General features: G+C 42.2%; 1 protein-coding gene and 1 pseudogene across 30 annotated transcripts in view; one reads left to right on the top strand and one right to left on the bottom strand.

Moving 5' to 3' along the window:
- The window catches only part of ABI1 (abl interactor 1), an 85,353-nt gene that overhangs the window by 26,545 nt on the left and 39,779 nt on the right, over positions 1–19,029 (bottom strand). For 17 of the 30 annotated variants that reach the window (XM_068987879.1, XM_068987885.1, XM_068987880.1 and 14 more), the window contains exon 3: positions 48–224. The exons of 3 other annotated variants lie outside the window; for them this stretch is intronic. In XM_068987879.1, coding sequence (XP_068843980.1) covers positions 48–224 — 177 coding nt within the window. Of the gene's footprint in view, positions 1–41; positions 225–19,029 lie in introns of all 30 variants that reach the window. 10 more of the 30 variants (XM_068987890.1, XM_068987887.1, XM_068987896.1 and 7 more) reach the window with 1 other exon arrangement.
- LOC138091798 (transmembrane emp24 domain-containing protein 9 pseudogene) lies at positions 17,431–18,090 on the top strand (annotated as a pseudogene).

Below are 19,029 nucleotides of genomic sequence, written 5' to 3'. Positions count from 1 at the left end.
TGTACAGCCTGCAAATTTTTAAGAGAATACGATAGGAAGACACTTACCTTGACACCGTGGCCCACATCATCCAGAACTGTATAGTCAATAGGTTTCCGAATATACCTTACAGGTCGCTCCATGTTCGCAGGTGCTATTATTTTGTGAGTTCTTGATGTATTCTTATTTGTTGTCAAAATACCAATCTCTCTTCGAGCCACTTTTTCTTTATGAATGTCCACAGTCTGTATTTTAAATTTGAACAAAGCAAGAAAATATTGTTTGGCAGAGTAAATAATATATATAATGTCCACATATTAAGACTGTATCACATGTCTATTTTCCAGTGAATACTACTACATGCTCCCCTTCAAAATTAAGCAAATTAATATCTTTGACGTCAAAACATGGAATCTCTAAAGCTGATTAAAAGCACCAACTAAACTATTGGTTTTGATTCCAAAGTGACTCTGAGGGAAGCGATTTTCTCTCCCAAAGACCTGGTGTGTGTGGAAAGGGAGGGCTCCTACTCTGCGTCGCTTACACTTTATTTTGTGGAGATACAGACCAGATAAAGAAATCAGTAATTACAACTAGATGAAGTAACTACCATAGTGACACATGCACAATTTATTTGCAATTACTCTAAAGGTGTTCAGAGCAAGACATTCAACTAGGTTGAGAAGGCTTTAATAGAGTAAGTACATTTTAAAAAATAAACAGACACAGGCAAATTATGGAAATTATTTAAGGCAAAAAGAACAGCATATTACAGACAAAGGTTTAAGGAGGCAAAAAAAGAAGACCAGAGAAGACCAGGGGTTACAATTTGGCAGCAAGGAGCCCACACATCTGCAGCCTACCTACTACTGGCCTTTATAGCTTTAAAGAACGTGGGTTTTTGTTTTTATTTAACTGTCAGTATTTAAAAAAAAAAAACAACTGAATAGTAGTCAGCACATGAGAAATAAGTTACACAACCACTCAACAGTTTAAGCTTTGGCCTAAGAGTAATGAGTGGGTAGCCATTCCCTTCTCTAAGGGACCTTCCTGACCCAGGAATTGAACTCAGGTCTCCTGCATTGCAGGCAGATTGTTTACCATCTGAGCCACCAGCAAAGTCCCAACAGTAATGAAAAACCAATAAAAAATTCAAATTGAGCAATATCATCAGGTCTGTATTCTAAAAGATCCCTCTTGCACAGGAGGACAGAGAGAAGACTACTGGGATGAGACCAGTTAGAAAGCAGTGAGAAAACAGAAGCATGTGAAATGAACTGAAAGGGGGTGGAAGTGGGGGCGGGGGGGCACTGTCAGGAAATAAAGGTTAATGTTATATGTATTTCTGCACACCTTGTGAGAAGAGATGTTGATTCCCTAGCCTTAGAAGACACAGTGTCTCCTCAAAGCACAAAAGGCACGCTTACTGTCCAGTATAACAAAGATAACGTCAGAAGGCTTACTGCCCATTATAAAAGAGCTGGTCCGCTAAGCTGGGAGCTCCTTTCCTGGAACACACCTGACTGTGTACAGCCAGGCACCACCTGGCTGTCTCGGACATATCCTATAGAAAGTGGGGCTGGTGTCTGACACAGTGTTGACTATGACCATAATAATGACCTTTGTCTCTAACCTGGAGTCTTACGTCTTCTCCTCACATCTATGAAATTGTGGCTGGCTTAACTTGTGAGCATCTGCAAAGGGTAAAATCTCCAACCCCTCACAATGTTTGAAGCTGTGGTAATGAAGATGGAGTGCTGACAAAGACAAAGCTTTTTAGAGTTGGAATGAAAGGATAGCTAATGAAAACTGAGAGAAGTCCATGGGAATTGTGAGTGAACATGATCAACTCACGTGGTCCCCCAGGCAGTGTCTGGTCCTCTACTTCACGGCTTAGTAATGAGGCTGAACTGGGGCAGCAGCTTCAGGCTGAGTACCAGGAAGTAGCTTCAAAAACAGCAGCCTGAATGGTGCCCTGGCTACTGTCAACTACTCACTAAGCTCACTCGGTGGACCCCGAAAACAACTAATAATATTTATCTGCCGAGGGAGGCGATTCTTTCAGATATATACTGAGCATGAAAGAAGGAAAACTGTAACGACTCTAAGCAGGACCACGAGAACCTAGAACTCTGGCTAGTTTGCTTGGGAGACTGAAGGGTCGGAGGGGACACACAATGCTTGTTAAAGAAAGGCAACAGCTGGCTATCTTCCTGCTCAGTCCCTCCTGCAGTTGGTCTTCTCAACCTTCTATTCATTCGAGATGAGGCAAAGACCTCGGCATTTTTGACAGTGGGCCCTGCCTGCTGTGAGACAGTTTTGGCCCTTTGGGGAAACTTTCCCCGAAACAATCTCCCAAGGGCGCTGATTTGTCCTGCAGGCTCTTCCATCCTAAATTGGGTTTTAAATGATGATGAAGGTTAATTCACCAGAGAAGGAGAAACTCACCCAAAGATTAAATTCTGTCAGCCCTGCCAGCTTCAGAAAACACCCAGTCCTACGTTGAAATCAAGCAAGAATTACAGAGCTGGTCTTCTGACAATGGAGCAGCCAAGAGCCCATGTAAGGTGAACTCCTAAAAACGATGCCACCGTGCAGATCAAGCCCAAGTCAACCAAGGGGTACAAACTCATGGCCCCCGCCAAAAAGTAATATGGCTGTAGCTGCTGAATAAAGGTGTTCCCGACAGAATGGATGATGTCCATCAGCAATGATGACCTTGCTATAGGAAACAGAACGCAGGCCTTTTAGGTGGGCCCGAAATGCTCGCAGCCACAGCACTGCTCAAAACAAATAAACTGACCTTGTTTACTGGAGCACAGTCGCTCTCTTCCAACCTCCCCAAACATCCTTAAGAGAAAGATGATTAAGGGTGGGGCCAAGTTCTCCAAGTCCCCAAGGGAAATTGAAGACCAAGCATACCTGAGTGTGTGAGATCACTCTGGGGAAGGCAGGACGTTTTATAGCGGGCTGATATCAACATAGTGGAGCCCACATCCCCATCCTGTGGAAGGAGAGGGTATCTGCTTTCAGCTACGAGCTTTGGGGGTGGTTCACAGTGGGGAACAGAAGCTAATGCGTCCTTCTGGGTGGGGTTCTTGGGACCAACTCAATGGATTACTGTTGTGCTTCCACCAATGAATGTATAATTGGTACTGATATTTTTCATGCTTGCAGGGTGAATGCTCTTAAAAGCCGGAGGAGATTATGCCAACTGGGAAAGAGTGGCATGTATAAAAGCGCTAGTGGTCCCAGTGTCCACCATCCTTAGGACCCCTCTGAGTACAAGTTTCTGTGCATGGATGATTTTACTGACTGGAGCCTCTGGAAAGAGGAGCAGCCTCCACTGGAGGTGCCCCTTGGGTTTGGTGTATTCAAGAATGCAGCCAGTCTAGCTCCTATGACATCCCAGCTTTACATGAAAGAGTGGCAGCTACATCTTTAGGGAAAATGTCTCTTCCATACTGCCACCTAAACCAATGCTGTTGGTTCATAGAAAGTGAAAGTGAAGTCGTCCAGTCGTGTTGACTCTTTGCGACCCGGTGGACTGTAGCTTATCAGGCTTCTCTGTCCATGGGATTCTCCAAGCAAGAATACTGGAGTGGGTTACCGTTTCCTTTTCCAGGGGATCTTCCCGACCCAGGGATTGAACCCAGGTCTCCTGCATTGGAGGCATACACTTTAACTGCTGAGCCACCAGGGAAGCCTGTTGATTCACAGAGGATCCTCTAGATGCCTGGGCCTGGTGCATTAATAATTCAACTGAGCTGACACCCTGTGGTGTTCTCTGGGCCGTTGTGTTGACCTCAGTGCCAGCTACACAGAATTGAGAAGTGGGTATGGCTGCTATGCTCCGTGGGCGGAGCTCAAGGATGTTCTCACAGATTTGGCCAATATTCCCTGTGATATACCTTGTGAGATTTTTACTGATCTGAGGCTGGTACCCATTGGGAATAGCTGTTTGGGTCTGCTACTTGGAAAACAACAGACTGACATCTTAAACATGGGCCATATAAATTGTGGAGACAAATCGTAGTTGCTGATGAGAACATGTGGGTCATTAACACATGGCCATGGTAAGGGCCCACGGTCTGACGAGGTCAGCTGCAGTCCAGCTGCTGATGAACCCTGCACTGCCCAGGCCGCCATCACTGCCAGCAGATCCATTACCATTCCAGATCCGTCAACACGTGGACCACCACAAACAGACACAGAGTAAAGGACTGTTCCTCATGCAGAGGTAACCACTGCATCCCACACTGTGAGTCCAGGAGAAAGACCCATCTGTCTCCTGGAGAGAGACGCCACATATCCCTCCATTGGCAGACTAGCTACATCTGACCTTTAACCCCATCTTCAGATCATCAGTGGTGCCTTGCATCAAAGGCACTCTTTCATGTTATGGTATTACAATCCCGATCCAACCTGCTGACTCCAGCCAAACCACCTGCCAGTTCCTCCAGGTGTCTTTCCAACCACCACCCCCAATTCCTGTAGCTTTTCATTCAGTCACCCCAAGGGGCAAATGAATGCCACCTCACTGGTGGCATAGACAAGTAAGACAGATTTGACTGACCACCTTCAGGTAATCCTCCCAAAACAAAACAACTACTAGATTCAAATATTTGTACTGAACTGGGAGCCCTGATGCCTACAACCTGTGCAGGAGAGGACACTGGAGAAACAGCTGGCCTGTGCTCCCTAGGTAGGTCCCACCTGTGCTGCGCGGGGGCGGGGAGGACACTCTTTACAGAAGTACTTAAGTGGAAGTCAGGCATTAACTTACCTCCCTCCAGAAATGTGGTGACTTGTACTTTAGGGGTGATTCTAAGAGACCCTCAAGCATTTAAGCAAGCACCACCAGTAGATCCTGTACCCGCAGACAGCTACAGCCTCTCCAAAGTACAGCTATTCTTGACTAAGTAGGAGCGGCTCCCCAGAGGCATAACTGATTTGTTAATTATGTGCAGTCTGCTCCAAACTATTTAACCCTAAAATGGGAGTTATCTAATTAGAAAGGGTGGTTTGAACAGTCCCTGCCTTAAGCTGAGGTGAACAATGACATCATATCAGCCCTGGAGCCATTCGGGTGAGGGTCAACTATTCAGGTCAGGCCAGTATTGTTGGGGATGACAGAACCGCCCCAGACTTCCTTCCTGCAGACCAGGCCAAGGCTGTGCATTACAGCATCCTCCTGCAGTACTTGCGCGAGGTAGAAAGGCAGTGCAGAAACTTGAAGAGAAAGCCACTTGGCTCTCTAGAGCAGACCCTGAAGGGTTATAGTATTTGTTCAGCTGGCTGGTCGAGGACCCTGGGGAGCCAAACTGAGGTCAATATTGCAGTTTGGCCTCATTCCGCTACCATGTTGATAGTATGTAAACTGAATTACATGTTTTATGAGACAAATTCAATGGCTCTGGTCCCAGGTTCTGTCAGACAGATTACTCAGGGTGGTCAATCATAGAAAATTTTGCCAGAAGCCAAGAAGGTAGAGAAATCAGGGATGAATACTGTTGGAAGGCAATTACCCTTGGACCCATTGCATTTCTGTACATCTTGTAGGTAGAGGCACTCTCTTTGTCCCAGACTATTTTAAGTACGTCTACACAGTAAACAGCAAGGAAGGACAGAAATGTCACCCTCAGGAACAACGGGCAGGTTTGCTCACTGTCTCGCACAAAAAGATGTCATCTCCCTCCAGGGTTAAGGTCAGGCAGGCTTTCTGCCCATTATGGAAGTCTGGGGGGCTCCTCTCCTGTAAGAGACTATACTACACATCCGGAAGCATCACCCACCCTCCTCAGAGTCTATGGAGCTCCGGGCTGGGAAAAGCAGCACTGATGCCAACAACTCTGGCTCCTGCCCCTGTCGTGAGTCATCAAGTCTTACGTCTCTGACTGAGAAATCCTGTGTCTTCTACCAACATCCATGAAACTATGGAGGGAGCTAACTTGTTAAACTGGAGTTAGCTAAAATTTGTTTGTGTGTATGTATGTGTGTGTGCACACGTCCGCATGTACCCCTACGTATGTCTTAAACACTTTTCTTTTCTACGGTGCCTCCAGGTTTAGTCATAGGTTCTTCCCCTTTACAACCTGCCCCTGACAAATTCATCCACATTCAGGTCTAAATTACTACACATCCATAAGCTCTTCTCCATCCTAGACCTCTCTTCTACACTACAGAAACATACAAACACCTGTGATGTTCCTCTTGGATATTTCAATGGTACCTCAAAAGGAACGTGCCCAAAATATACTAAAATATACAAAATATACAGAGGTGACTTAACCCCACTTCCTCCTTCAGTTCTCTATCAAGTTAAACAATTCAGACATCTAAAACTCACTTCATATCCGGTACCATTAAATCTTGTCACTTTTGCCTTTAGGTTACAGAAATGTGTTTCCAACATTTCAATTCAGTCAGTCTACTATCATCTCTCACCCTGGCTACTGCATCTGTCTTCTCACAGGTCCATTTGCGGCCAATCTAGCCTCTTTCCAACTGTTCTCCATAGTATAACCACTGTGATCTTCACCAAAAAGACTAAACTTGAGAAGACAAAATGAAAAAATCTGAAGCTATCTGCTTAAACCTTCTTAAAAGAACACCCCATACAGTTTCCAGTCTTCATGGGGAAAAAAAAAAATTCAAAATGGCTCAAATATCACAGTGTCCACAACTCCCTTTAAAATCATCTTTTTTAAAAAAAATCCTTACTTCCCTCAAACACTGTAGAACTATTCAGGACATTATTTCCAATTATCTGAAAAAATTTCTCTGAGTTTACTCCCTTCCCAGTCTCCTAACTGGGAATGAGGAAAGTCTACCTCACTACCCGATCAGTGGCATATAACCCTCCAAATGGCAGGGTGAGTGAATGCGGCAGCAGCAGGAGGGGAACAGGCCGGAAGCGTCTGTATGATGGCACGATTATGGTCACCAAGCCAAAGTCAGCCTTTCCAGGGAGACTGGTTCCTCCTCACACTTGAATTTCCTTACTTTCACACTTTAGCTGTCAAAAGAATCAGTCTGATATAAAGAAAATTAATTTTCAATTCTGATAAAGATAAAATTCAAGAGTCTTCTAAGTTGAGAGGGACTAGCAGGTTGCAGCCGGAGAAGGCAATGGCACCCTACTCCAGAACTCTTGCCTGGAAGGTCCCAGGGATGGAGGAGCCTGGTAGGCTGCAGTCCACGGGGTCGCTAAGAGTCGGACACGACTGAGCGACTTCACTTTCACTTTCATGCACTGGAGAGGGAAATGGCAACCCACTCCAGTGTTCTTGCCTGGAGAATCCCAGGGACGGGGGAGCCTGGTGGGCTGCCGTCTATGGGGTCACACAGAGTCAGACACGACTGAAGCAACTTAGCAGCAGCAGCAGGTTGCAGCACCCTTACAGCAATCTCTGGTCCCATGAAGCTCAGGTGAAACCACTACAATCAACCAGATGTACTATAAAGCCAAAGTAAGACAGCAGGGTTCTTAAATAGAGTTAAATAAATAGACCGATTCAACAGAAGACAGAGCTCAGAAACAAACTCATCATGATCATAAGGAACCTTGTTACCTTACAGTGACTGCACAGGGCCGAAGAATGCATTACTTAAACAGGGCAACTAGTTTGCCAGACAGAAGCACAGAAAATGGACCCCTACCCCACACTCACTAGAAGGAAAAACCAATTCCAGATTAATTAAATATAAATGCAAATAAGTGGCAAATTTATACTTGAACTATTACATTAATGAGAATGAACTACTATGAATGAAATATACGAATTACAGATAAATAGTAGAAACATAAAGCTGAATTTAAAAAAGCAGGTTATATACAGGGTTTGGTTTTGACTACATATAGCCTGAATCTATTTTTATAAAACTCAAACCCAAACAAAACTAAACAATAACTATTTAAGGATACACATACATGTGATAAACTTTAAAAGGGCAAGAAAATAACAACATTCCCTGGGAGTAGACTGAAGCACACAGGTAGAATTGACCATCTTCTAGTAAACTTTGGTGGTAGAATCACATGTTTGTTTTGTTATAAATTTTGTTACATTTATTCTCTTGAATGTTATTAAATGTAACTTTTTGAAGTATTTAATTGCACAAAAAGCACAAACAGAGCAGGGAGAAAAAAAAGACTAATATTCCTGGAGCACCATCATAAGACTCCATAAGAGAAACCTCACTTTAGCCAGCTGTGTTTGGCAGGCCAAACAGAAGAAAACAGACTGTGGGGGGTTGGGGTGGAGGTGGAGGTGAGAGGGATAACAAGCAAAAGGAACAGAACAAAAAAAGCCCAAGAGGCATGAAACCACAACATCTGCCTAGAGATAAGAGACAATTTAACAGAGCATGAATAAAAATACGTTGAACTGTACTCATATTAAGGAGTTACTAAAGAAAGACTAAAAAACTGGAAAACCAAATTTAATGGTTTCTTCCTAAAGGGTCGAGTGAGCCCTTAATAATATGGCAAGGGGAAGTAAATAGGAATAGGTGAAACAACCTGTGTAGAAGGCGAAGGTCCGAAGAAAAGAAGAGGCACAGTATTCCAAGAGTGATTCTGTCTAGAAAGAAAAGGTTTTCTAAAATGAAGGTTGAAACAAAAAAGAAAAATTTCACAAGTAGATAAGATTTTTAAACTGCCCTTTTTTCAGGTTTAACTATTTTAAATTATGAAATGCTTCAATCATGATGATAAAACAAACATTCATATACACACCACTTGGATTAACTACAGATTAACATTTTCTCTTATTCCCTTTTAAGACATGATTATTTAAAGTTATTGTACAGAAATACATTGTTTTAACTATACTCCCCCTTAGCACTTTAGGAAGTTCCAGGGTGATAAAGGGGGTAGGGGGTAAAGTTGGGAAGGAAGGAAAGAAGCATATGCTCCTTTTAAATATATTCTCCAGAAAAAAAATCCTTTTTAATTATCGAAAAACAGGCTGGAAAGAATATGACACAGCAAAACTATTCAATATTTCACATATTTTCTACACTATCATATTGGAAGGGCTACCGTCCCCATAAATGCCAGTGTCCATACAGGGAGGCTTTATAGGTTTCAAGCAAAGAAACTTGTATGTAAGTAAAATCACAATAAATGCTCATTGAAAGAGTAACTACCAAATGAAAACCAAAATACTTTTGCCCTGAATAGAAAAAGGAGGAGTATGAAAGGGGTAGAAAAAGTGTAAAAGAGGCCTGAGACAAGCCACACACAGGAAGCCTTCAGCCAAGAAAGAGACAATCTTTGTCTGTTACAGCTTCTTTTGGAGCAGACTTTGGAAATGGCCCTCTGCCCAAAATTCTGTGTTACAGGCCTTTGTTCAATAAGCCTGAAACAAGGTCCCAATCAACTGTGAAGTTAACTTGATTCAGAATGACCTATATATACACACACTATAAAAAAAGATCTATTTAGAAAAGATGAGCTACAAAATAAGACTCTGGTGGAAAAACATAATATAATAAAACACTCAGAATTATTCCAAAATATTTTATCCTGGGAAAGACTGTCACTAACACTCTGGCCTACACTCAATATTTTAGTACAACCCAAGGACATTTTTCTGTCCGCTAACCTCCTGCTTAAGAATATAATGTACACTTCACAACACCCTACATGGCAATTATGTGTCCACCTCAAAAATATATACTTTTTATTATGTGCTTGATTTAATCATTTTATCCAAACCAGGATTTAACGTAAATATGAACTTTTAAGAGGACATTAGGGAGGAAGGGGAGTCTCAAGAGGGAGGTGATATACGTTTAATTATGGCTGATTTGTGTTGTATGGCAGAAACTGACACAACACTGTAAAGAAATTTTCTCCCCCCAAAACAATTTTTTAAAAAAAGAACATTAGGTCACAGTTCATCTTCTACATGTCAGATCATGAACTTGTACTTATTCCCAACTACTACTCCTTGTTGTTGTTCAGTTCAGTCGCTCAGTTGTGTCCGACTCTTTGCGACCCCATAAATTGCAGCACGCCAGGCCTCCCTGTCCATCACCAACTCCCAGAGTTCACCCAAACCCATGTCCGTTGAGTCAGTGATGCCATCCAACCATCTCATCCTCTGTCGTCCCCTTCTCCTCCTGCCCTCAATCTTTCCCAGCATCAGGGTCTTTTCAAATGAGTCAGTTCTTCGCATCAGGTGGCCAAAGCATTGGAGTTTCAGCTTCAACATCAGTCCAACCAATAACACCCAGGACTGATCTCCTTTAGGATGGACTGGTTGGATCTCCTTGCAGTCCAAGGGACTCTCAAGAGACTTCTCCAACACCACAGTTCAAAAGCATCAATTCTTCGGCGCTCAGCTTTCTTTACAGTCCAACTCTCAAATCCATACATGACTACTGGACAAACCAGAGCCTTGACTAGACGGACCTTTGTTGACAAAGTAATGTCTCTGCTTTTCAATATGCTATCTAGGTTGGTCATAACTTTCCTTCCAAGGAGTAAGCGTCTTTTAAGTTCAAGGCTGCAATCGCTATCTGCAGTGATTCTGGAGCCCAGAAAAATGTTTTAATATTTCAGGAGTGTCCCTATCCTCTCGCAAAGATAATACATTAAAAATTCTGTAGGAAAGTCAGGCGTTGTAATACAATGACTTCAAGAGCACAGACTCAAGAACCAAACTGCATAGATTTCAAAGCAAACTGCTGCTGCTGCTGCTAAGTTGCTTCAGTCGTGTCCGACTCTGTGCGACCCCATAGATGGCAGCCCACGAGGCTTCCCCGTCCCTGGGATTCTCCAGGCAAGAACACTAGAGTGGGTTGACATTTCCTTCTCCAATGCATCAAAGCGAAAAGTGAAAGTGAAGTCGCAGTCGTGTCCGACTCTTAGCGACCCCATGGACTGTGGCCCATCAAGCTCTTCCGTCCATGGGATTTGCCAGGCAAGAGTGCTGGAGTGGGGTGCCATTGCCTTCTCCAAGCAAACTCTACCATTTACTAATTGTGTAGCCTGGAGCAATTACTTAACTATTCCATGCCCTCACAGTTTTCTTATCAAACAGACGAGGTTTAAAAACAAATAATTTTATCAACTTCACACAGTTAATATGAAGGTTTAAATGAGCTAATATGGATAAAGGATTTTCAACAGTGTCTATCATCTGGAAAAAACTAATGTTAGCTTTTATTGTTATTATTCTTTGTTCCCCAATCCATACTCAAGTGTTTAACTGAGTTTACCAGATGGTGTTAAACCAGTTAAAGCTTATAGCCTATACCAAATACAACTCTTACAAGCAATCTTCGAAATTAAAAATTGTTACTTAGTTCATTTAAGTCATGCCAGCTACATTAAACATCTAATAAGGAGTACAAATCGAATCAGTATGATCAGAAGAGTTAAACCTAACACTTCAAAGGGATTTGGAGTGTACTTAATAACCCCTTCCGAGCCTCATTTCTTTCATATTCATCACAGGAATATTTTTGGTCCTGTAATTCTTACAAGAAAGGATATCATTTGGGGATATTCATAAAGAAAGAATATTTAAAGGTACAAGTTGGTAGATTAAGAGAACTGATTACACTGGTTTTATATATTTACACAAACACACACACACATCATGCTGCTGTGCTGTTTAGGTGCTCAGTTGTGTCCGACTCTTTGCGATTCCATGGACTACAGCCTGCCAGGCTCCTCTGTCCATGGATTTTCATGGGATTTCCCAGGCAAGAATATTAGAGTGGGTTGCCATTTCCTTCTCTAGGGGAATCTTCCTGACCCAGAGGCTGAACCTAGGTCTCCTGTACTAGCAGGTATATTCTTTACCTCTGCATCTGGCAGGTATGTACCACCTGCCACACATATACACATTTTTTTCCCTTCTCCAGAATGATAAAGGGATATAAGAGGAGAAAAATGAGTGGACAAGAATGTTCAACAAATCGTTAAATATCAGAAAGCAAATGGAGGCAACGTTAACAGGAGAAGCTAGAACCCCAAACACCCACAGATGCCAAGGCAGTTTATCCTAAAAGAAAAAAAATGACCCTTGAGAGGCTGAGAATTCAGAAGCAACAGGTTCTTTACAAAAGTGAGGAAAAAAATCAAAATCACAATGAGATACTACTTGATATCCACTAGAATGGCTATTTTAAAAAAATAGAACAGAGCTTCTGAGCACGTGGAGAAACTGAAACCAGGACACACGGCCAGTGGGAATGTGAAATGGTGCATCCACTCAGGGTAACAGTCGGCAGTCCCCTGAAGGGTTAAACACAGAATTACCACAGGATCCAGCAATTCCTCTCATAGGTATATAACCAGTGTACCTGAAAACATGTCCACACAGAAACTGGTACACAGATGTTCACAGCAGTGTTATCCGTTAATACCCCCAATTGGAAAAAATACAAATATTCATTAACTTATAAATGGATACATTTGCTATATCCACAAAATAGAATACTATTGGGAAGTAAAAAGGAATCAGCACTGGCACATGCTCCAATATGGACGAGCTTCGAAAACATCATGCTAAGTGAAAGAAGACATCACAAACGACCACTTACTACATGACAGCATTTATATGCAATACCCAGAACAGGCAAATCGATAGGGAAAAAGGTAAACGACCACTTGCTGAGGGCTAGGTGGAGAGAGAAGGCAGGGACTGAGGAGTGAGAGCTAAGAAGGATGGAAGTTTCTTTTGACGTAGTTACGATACTCTAAAATTTTTGTGGTGATGCATGTGCAACTCCATGAATATAACAAAAGCCACTGAACTATACACTTTAAGTTGGTAAACTGTATGGTATGTGAATTCTATCTCAATCAACTGTTTCTCTTTTAAAAGTGAGTAACAAAGGAGAGGTTAAAACAGACAGTGCAGAAATACAAAGGATTATAAGAGACTGATATGAACAACTATATGGCAATAAAACAGATAACCTGGAAGAAATGGACAGATTCTTAGAAAAGTTCAATCTTCCAAGACTGAACCAGGAAGAAATAGAAATTATGAACAACCCAATTACAAGCCCTGAAATTGAAGCTGTGATCAACAATCTCCCAAAAACCAAAAGCCCAAGACCAGATGGCTTCACAGGAGAATTCTACCAAACATTTAGAGAAGAGCTAATGCCTATCCTTCTAAAACTCTTTCAAAAAAATTGCAGAGGAAGGAACACTTCCAAACTCAATTCTATGAGGCCACCATCAAAGACAACACACACAAAAAAGAAAACTATAGGCCAATATCAATGTATTGCAATATAAATGCAAAAATATAGATGTAAAAATCCTCAACAAAACTTTAGCAAACAGAATCCAACAACACATCAAAAAGCTCATATACCATGATCAAGTTGGGTTTATTCCAGGAATGCAAGGATTCTTCAATATACACAAATCAATCAAAGTGATATACCATATTAACAAATTGAAAGATAAAAACCATATAATCATCTCAATAGATGCAGAAAAAAATTTGGACAAAATTCAGCACCCATTTACGATGAAAACTCTTCAAACAATGGGCATAGAAGGAACCTACCTCAATACAGTAAACTCCATATACGATAAGCCTACAGCAAACATTATTCTCAATAGTGAAAAACTGAAAGCAGTCCCTCGAAGATCAGGAACAAGACAAGGGTGTCCACTTTTACCACTATTATTCAACATAGTTCTGAAAGTCCTAGCTATAGCAATCAGAGAAGAAAAAGATATACAAGGAATCCAGATTGGAAAAGTACAGCTCTCACTGTTCACAGATGACATGATACTGGACACAGAAAACCCTAAAGAAAGTTTCAGAAAATTACTAAAGCTAATCAGTGAATTTAGCAAAGTTGCAGAATACAAAATCAATACACAGAAGTCACTTGCATTTCTATATACTAACAATGAAAAATCAGAAAGAGATATTAAGGAATCAATCCCACTCACTACGGCAACAAAAAGAATTAAATATCTAGGAATAAACTCACCTAAGGAGACAAAAGAACTGTACACAAAAGATTATAAGACACTAATGAAAAAAATCAAAGATGACATAAGCAGATGGAGAGATATTCCAAGTTCCTGGGTAGGAAGAATCAATATCGTGAAAATGACTATACTACCAAATGCAATCTACAGATTCAATGCGATCCCTATCAAATTACCAATGGCATTTTTCACAGAACTAGAACAAAAGATTTCACAATTCATATGGAAACACAAAAGACCCAAATAGCCAAAGCAGTCCTGAGAAAGAAGAATGGAGCTGGAGGACTCAACCTTCCTGACTTCAGATTATACTACAAAGCTACAGTCATCAAGACAGTATGGTACTGGCACAAAAACAGAAATATACACCAATGGAACAAGACAGAAAGCCCACAAATAACCCCATGCGCCCAATGGTACCTTATTTTTGACAAAGAAGGCAAGAGTATAAATGGAGCAACAACAGCCTCTTCAATAAATGGTGCTGGGAAAACTGGACAGCTACATGTAAACGAATGAAATTAGAACACTTCCAAACACCATACACAAAGATAAACTCAAAATGGACTAAAGACCTAAATTTAAGACCAGAAACTACAAAACTCTTCAAGGGAAACAGAACACTCGATGACATAAAGCAAGATCCTCTATGACCCACCTCCTAGAGTAACAGAAATAAAAACAAAAGTAAACAAGCGGGACCCGATTAAACTTAAAGCACAGCAAAGGAAACTATAAGCAAGATGAAAAGACAACCCTCAGAATGGGAGAAAATAATAGTAAATGAAACAATTGACAAAGGATTAATTTCCAAACTATACAAACAGCTCATACAACTCAATACCAGAAAAACAAAGAACACAATTAAAAAGTGTGAAAAAGACCTAAACAGACATTTCTCCAAAGAAGACATACAGATGGCTAACAAACACATGAAAAGATACTCATCATCACTCATTATTAAGTGAAGTGAAGTCACTCAGTCGTGTCTGACTCTTTGTGACCCCATGGACTGTAGCCTACCAGGCTCCTCCATCCATGGGATTTTCCAGGCAAGAGTACTGGAATGGGTTGCCATTTTCTTCTCCAGGGGATCTTCCCGACCCAGGGATCGAACCCACATCTCCTGCACTGTAGGCAGACACTTTACCATCTGAGCCACCAGGGAAGTCCTTTATCGTTCATTATTAGAGAAACGCAAATCAAAACTACAATGAGACATCACCTCACACCAGTCAGAATGGCCATCATCAAAAAGTCTACAAACAATAAATGCTGGAGAAGTTGTGGAGAAAAAGGGAATGCTCTTGCACTGTTGGTGGGAATGTAAACTGATACAGTCACTATGGAAGACGGTATGGAAATTCCTTTAAAAACTAGGAATAAAACTACCATATGACCCAGCAATCCCACTCCTAGGCATATACCCTGAGGAAACCAAAATTGAAAGAGACACATGTATCTCATTGTTCATTGCAACACTATTTACAATAGCTAGAACATGGAAACAACCTAGATGTCCATCGACAGATGAATGGATAAAGAAGTTGTGGACATATACACAATGGAATATTACTCGGCCATAGAAAGGAACGCCTTTGAGTCAGTTCTAATGAGGTGGATAAACCTAGAACCTATCATAGGGAGTGAAGTGAGTCAGAAAGAGAAAGATAAATATCGTATTCTAATGCATATACGTGGAATCTAGAAAAATGGTACTGAAGAATTTACTTACAGGGCAGCAGTGGAGAAACAGACATAGAGAACAGACTTATGGACTTGGGGCAAGGGGAAGAGAGGGTGAGATGTATGGAAAGAGTAACATGGAAACTTACATTACCATATATAAAATAGGTAGCCAATAGGAATTTGCTGTATGGCTCAGGAAACTCAAAACAGGGGCTCTGTATCAACCGAGAGGGGTGGGATGGGGTGGAAGATGGGAGGGAGCTTCAAAGGGAAGGGATATATGGATACCTATGGTTGATTCATGTTGGGGTTGCATAGAAAACAAAATTCTGTAAAGCAATGATCCTTCAATAAAAATTTTTTTTAAAAAGTGAGGAACAGAGCTAAAAGCTGGAGAATTAACTATTAGATTTGGGTAAGGCCTGCTCACACCACCAAGTGACAGTCTCCGTCACATATTTATAGTTTCTACTTAAGCATTTTAGTTCCTCATTCTTAAATAGAAGCAGACTAGAACCACCAGATCATCTGAGACAACACGGCAGGGCAAGGTGAGGGAAGACATAAAGCAAAACAAAAACTAAAAAGAAGAAACTCCCCCCTGGATTTTGTACAGATTAGAGGAATCCTTTTCTGAAAAGGATTTACATTACATGAAATATATATGTACGTATTATATGAAGCATAAAAGATAATTCATTGGCAAAAACCCAACTTGTGAAAAAGAAACAAACATTCTGAAACATTAGAAAGAACAGTAACTGATACACTGGAATTTATTTTTGAGATGTCTTCCAAAGGTAAAGAAACAAAAAAGGAAAACAGCACCAAAACATTAATTTAAAAGGTCTAATATCTGAATCTAGAAAAAAATGGGAATATATGAATCTATGAATATTCCCAGAATATACAGGAAAACAAATTAAATAACAAACACATAGCACCCCAAAATACAGAAGCATATCACCCAAATACCAGCATAATATACTTTCAAAAGACCAAGTTATATCCCTGTGAAATTTCAAAATATCACAGCTAACAAGAATAAATATTCCAAAGTTTTCAGAGAGAAAAAGGCAAGTTACATACAAAGAATCAGACACATCAGACATCTCAGTGACAATACTGGCAGCTAGAAGAAATGGACTATCCTGCCTTTCAAAGTATGGAGGGAAAATAGTTTTCATTCTAAAACCAAAAGCAGTCCAGCATAGTGACAATAAAGCAGATTCTAAAGCCAGACTTCCTGGTTCAAATAATGCCATTTAATAGATGTATGGCTGAACAAGCCAAATAACCTCTGTGAGCATCAGTTTTTTCATCTGGGAAGTGGGGTTGTTGTGAGGGTGAATTAACTCACAGGTATTCACATGTGTAAAACATTTGATACACAGTTCTGTCTTAGTCGCTCAGTAGTGTCAACTCTTTGCAACCCCGTGGACTGTGGCTCACCAGGCTCCTCTGTCCATGGGATTCTCCAGGCAAGAATACTGGAGTAGGTTGCCATTCCCTTCTTCAGGGGATCTTCCCAACCCAGGGATCGAACCCAGGGTCTACTGCACTGCACTCCTGATACGCAGTAGTTCCTATTAAAGCGCTCTAGAGAACAAGACTGAGCATAGAAAGGGGCAAGACAGATCTCAGCTTTTCACTATAATCCTTTGGTAGTATCTGACTGGCCTGGGCACACTCACATACTATCAGACAGGAGGAGGGAATTGTGAAACCAAGTCCAGTGATAACTGCTCAGTAGAGAATAACATCTGAGGTGGGGCAAGATGGCTGCTGAGCGGAGCTTGTGGGTCGTCGGGCTCTGCCCTGGGTCCTGGTTGGGTAGGGTCGTTCAGGTCCTCCTCCTACTGCTGTGGCTTGCAGCCCGCGGAGGCGCGCTGTACTTCCACATTGGGGAGATGGAAAAAAAGTGCTTTACTGAGGAGATTCCGGACGAGACCATGGTTATAGGGAACTACCGGATGCAGCTATATGACAAGCAGCGAGAGGAGTACCAGCCAGCCACCCCTGGGCTTGGCATGTTCGTGGAGGTTAAAGACCCAGAGGATAAAGTTATCCTGGCCCGGCAGTATGGCTCTGAAGCCAGATTCACCTTCAACTCCCAGACCCCTGGCGAGCATCAGATCTGTCTTCACTCTAATTCCACCAAGTTCTCTCTCTTTGCTGGAGGCATGCTGAGAGTTCACCTGGACATCCAGGTAGGTGAACATGCCAACAACTATGCAGAAATTGATGCCAAAGACACGTTGAGTGAGCCGCAGCTACGAGTGCGACAGCTGGTCGAGCAAGTGGAGCAGATCCAGAAAGAGCAGAACTACCAGCGGTGCCGAGAGGAACGCTTCCGGCAGACCAGCGAGAGCACCATCCAAAGGGTGCTGTGGTGGTCCATCCTGCAGACCCTCATCCTTGTAGCCATCGGTGTCTGACAGATGAGACACCTCAAGAGTTTCTTTGAAGCCAAGAAGCTGGTGTAGCCATCCCAGGCTTCCCAGGCCAGCCTTCCTCCCTGGCTGGGGAAGAAAGGACCTCCTGGACTGACTTCTGTCTGGCAGGAGGACTGGTTTCCAGCCATGGGTATTTGGAGGGGAGAGGGGCCACAGCCCAAGCCGAGGACAGCAGCTTGGCTGGCTAATACTGATCAAGTGGTTGGGTAAATGCCTGCCCCCTCCCCTGGGCCCTTTGCAGTAATCTGGTGAAGCCACCGGGAGCCCTACTGACACCTCAGAATCATGGTGTTACTGATCAGGGATGGGAGCCTGTTGTCTGGGGTGACTGGGGGGAGGGGAGCGGGTGGGCAAGCCAGTCTTCCTTTGCTAACTTGGAATTTTGACCAGACTGGGACACAGCTGTGATTCCCTGCCACCCAGGAAACCTCACTATTCCCTCCTTGGGCCTAGACCCAGCCTGCTGGTCCGGGGTGTGTGTCAATTGAGGGTGGGGTATAGGGAGTTGCAATGTGGGAAAGTAGCCCTGAGGTTGACCCCAGGTTCTTTACGTGGTTGTTCTTCTGGGGACTAAAGAAACTTGGGTCAGGCCAAGCAGAGGCCTTGGTGCTGGTTGGGGATGGGGCCTGCAGAGTCTTAGTTACTGATTTCATTTTCAATAATCTAGGTTTGTTACATTGGTTTCCCAATTTAAAAAAATTAAAAAAAAGAATAATATCTATATGCCTTTAGCTCAAACGAGACAGAAAAATAGAAAACACAAATTTGTATTGAAAGAGAAACACTTGACCAGTCAAGAACAGAAACAGGAAGTAATAAAGAGAGTGTCTTGGTCTGGTTGAGCATCAGGATCAGAATAACCCAGGACAGGTGGGGTCAGATTAAAACAAAAAAGGCAGTTTGTCAATAAGAGCAAAACAG

This window comes from Capricornis sumatraensis, chromosome 15 (assembly GCF_032405125.1).
Source record: "Capricornis sumatraensis isolate serow.1 chromosome 15, serow.2, whole genome shotgun sequence".
In the NCBI taxonomy this organism is placed as follows: Eukaryota; Metazoa; Chordata; class Mammalia; order Artiodactyla; family Bovidae; genus Capricornis; species Capricornis sumatraensis.
Note: the sequence above shows the minus strand (reverse complement) of the source record. Positions and strands in the feature narration are given on the sequence as shown.